Source organism: Myotis davidii, unplaced genomic scaffold, assembly GCF_000327345.1.
Source record: "Myotis davidii unplaced genomic scaffold, ASM32734v1 scaffold290, whole genome shotgun sequence".
In the NCBI taxonomy this organism is placed as follows: Eukaryota; Metazoa; Chordata; class Mammalia; order Chiroptera; family Vespertilionidae; genus Myotis; species Myotis davidii.
Genome location: NW_006285049.1, coordinates 2,111,377 through 2,114,162, shown reverse-complemented (window position 1 = coordinate 2,114,162; position 2,786 = coordinate 2,111,377). Strand labels below are relative to the sequence as shown.

The following is a 2,786-nucleotide window of genomic DNA, read 5'->3' as shown; positions in this document are numbered from 1 at the left end:
CCAGTATAAATTTAGCACATTCTTTTCAATGTCTTTCTGAGTAATGTGAGTCATATACAACGAACTGAATTTTGTTTTCAGAGATGGCTTTTATAAATAAGCATTATCATCTAGAGATGGATTTCAAACTTGAGAAAAGGGGGAAAGAGATAGAAGGAACAAACTATAATAGTTCAGAGAAATCCTTTTCAGGAAACAGCTGACGTGACTCTCCCATTGTGCACGCTGGGCCCTTGGCTCCACCTGCTGCCTCTGATCCTGAACGCAGTCAGCCTCAGAGCTGCTTCTGGGGCACCTCGGGCCTCCCTGAAATGGGTTCAGACCCTGCTGCCTCCCAGCTTTATCTGAGTCTTTGCAAGGGTCATCACAGGTGTAAGTGGTGTTTTTTTCAAAGCACTTTTATATACAACCCTGTTACTCCTCAGATTAACTGTACATAGTAGAGGGATTATATATTAATGTACCATGTGGTTTAGTTGAAGTAACTGCAACATAGAGAAGTCAAGAGATTTGAGCAAGAACATACAGTTAACGAAGGGCATGGCCAGCGACCCAGCTCACACATTTCTGACTGGTTTCGTGATAGGAAGCAGGCCCTCATGTGCACCCAGACTCCCCCATGGTCACTGAGGAGCAGCTCCCCATCCCCAGGCCCTCGCAGGAAAGGGTCCAGGCGGCTTCCGGCACCCTCGGCCTGGGCTCTGGAAGGCCCACCCTGCAGGAAGTGCAGGCTTCAGGCCAGAGGAACGAGAGACATGGCAACAGAGTCAGAGCCAGCGATGCTGCCGGTCTGGTTCCCCAAGCTGGGGAGCAGGCTGCTGGGAAGCCGAGCGGGCATCCCGTGCCAGGCCAAACAGGCAATTAGCACCCACAGAAACCCCGCTGCCCAGCGATTACTCAAGGCAATGAAACTCCTGGCCTGCCGATTCCCGGGACAGAGGGCAGGTGAGCCTGGAGCCTGTGTTTATAGAGGGGACCCACACAGGTCCCGAGGCCTCTGATTCACTCTGTCCTCCAAGCCGAGAGCCCAGCAGCTCAGGGAGCCAGGCTGACCTCCGTGTGCTTGTTTTGGACTAGGTTTGCTCTTTCCGCTCTTGGTGGCTGCAGCCCTGTCCTTCCCTTTGCTTACCTCCACTCAAGACTCCTGCATAGAGCTCCTTTCCGGATCCCTTCTTCAGGTTTCTCTCCCTCCAATACATGCCCAGTGCTAATTCCTCATGGCTCCCAGTCCCATAGCGTAGTTCATCACCTTCCCATCCCCCTTTCCTGGCTTTGGATGGGAACCGCCTTCCTTCCCTCACCAGTACTTTCCCCACACTGATCCCATAGGTAACGCTGGGCTCACAGAGAAAGAGAAGAGGCAGCTGGTAGAGAAACTGGCGCTGGCCAAGCAGCACACCCACCGCTGACACTGCCTGGGATTCTGAGGCTGCTTTCCAACCCGGGACAAGCAAGCATAGGGGAAAGAAGATACGGGCAGAGATCAGGGATGAAGGTCTGGCCCGGGGTGCAGTGTCCCTCATTCCAAGAAATAGTTTGATTTGGATGGGAGGGCAAGCTCTGAGGTCAAGGTCTTGGGCTTCCCCAAGGACATGCCTGTCTCATGGATTAGAAAGCTGTTCATGTCAACGGGGGAGGAAGTTCACTGGGAAGGACAGACACCCGGGTTAGTGCAGGGCACTGTGGGTCAAGGGAGAACGGAAAGATGGGGACCTGCACAGTGGCCTCAAGAAGGCATTTTCTTGGAGGGTCAGAGGGCACAGATGAAGTGAGGAGAAGGGTGGGAGGGGATACCCCTTACCAAGACCCAGTGGCTCCCAGTGGCGGTGAGAACTGGCATGTGCCATGGACACGGTAAGGAAGGAGACATGGAAAATGCAGGGGTTTTCTTCATGGGAAATCTTGCTTCCTCTCCCTCTTCCTGCCCTCAGGGAGGACTCACCTGAAGAAGCCTTTGCAGCCTTCACAGGTCATCGCGTTGAAGTGAAAGCCCGTGGCTCGGTCTCCGCACACCCCACAGATTCGAGGCACATTCCGGTCAAAGTCGCCAGGGTCAGGCAGGGAAGTGCTGGCCGCCATCGCCTCCATCCCTGCAAGAACAGCCGGCAGGTTGTGGCCAGAGCCGGAGTCAGTGCCGGGGCCAGCGGGCATCCTGGGCACCCCTGCCCCCATCTGTTGGGAGCTCCGTGGAGCCGGGCAGCTCCCCGAGGCCTGAGCAGGATTTCTTTGGTGCCCTCACTACATGACTCTCCGCATCCCAGCTTACCCTCCTGGTCACCAGCAGGAGCAGGGCTCCCTTCCCCAAGAAAGCCAATCTGTGGGTGACGCTGTGGTGAAGTTGCTCATAGCCTGGGGGCAAAGGCTGCCTCTGCCACTTACTAGCTGGGCTACCCTGAGTGAAGTGATTAGCTTCTCTGTGCCCCACTGTCCTCGTCTGAAGAATGGAGTTTTACTTTAAAGGTTGAGAGAAAGGACTATATGAATGAACATATGTGCACCACTGGCGTCAGCTCCACTGGCATCAGCAGCAGGTCAGAGGCCTCTGTGCTGCCCAGAGCCCAGTGCCCCTTCAGGAGAAAAGGAGAGGACCACCCATAGCCTTAGACCTCACATGCAGAGAGGACCTCTCATCCCCTTGGTTCTTGAAGGCGAGGGAATAAAGGACTCACACGTCCAAATCTGGGCCCTTGTCACTCCTGTCCCAGTTCCTCACAGCCATCAGGCTCAGGACCCACAGGCCTTGTGCCCCTGCTGTGTTTACCAGGGTAATCAAGCCTTTTCCCTCT

General features: G+C 54.9%; 1 protein-coding gene across 2 annotated transcripts in view; it reads right to left on the bottom strand.

The window, feature by feature from the left end:
- The window catches only part of VDR (vitamin D (1,25- dihydroxyvitamin D3) receptor), a 66,533-nt gene that overhangs the window by 40,789 nt on the left and 22,958 nt on the right, over positions 1–2,786 (bottom strand). For both annotated transcript variants that reach the window (XM_006755502.2, XM_006755501.2), the window contains one exon: positions 1,943–2,090. In XM_006755502.2, coding sequence (XP_006755565.1) covers positions 1,943–2,088 — 146 coding nt within the window. In that variant the 5' untranslated portion in view covers positions 2,089–2,090. The remainder of the gene's footprint in view (positions 1–1,942; positions 2,091–2,786) is intronic.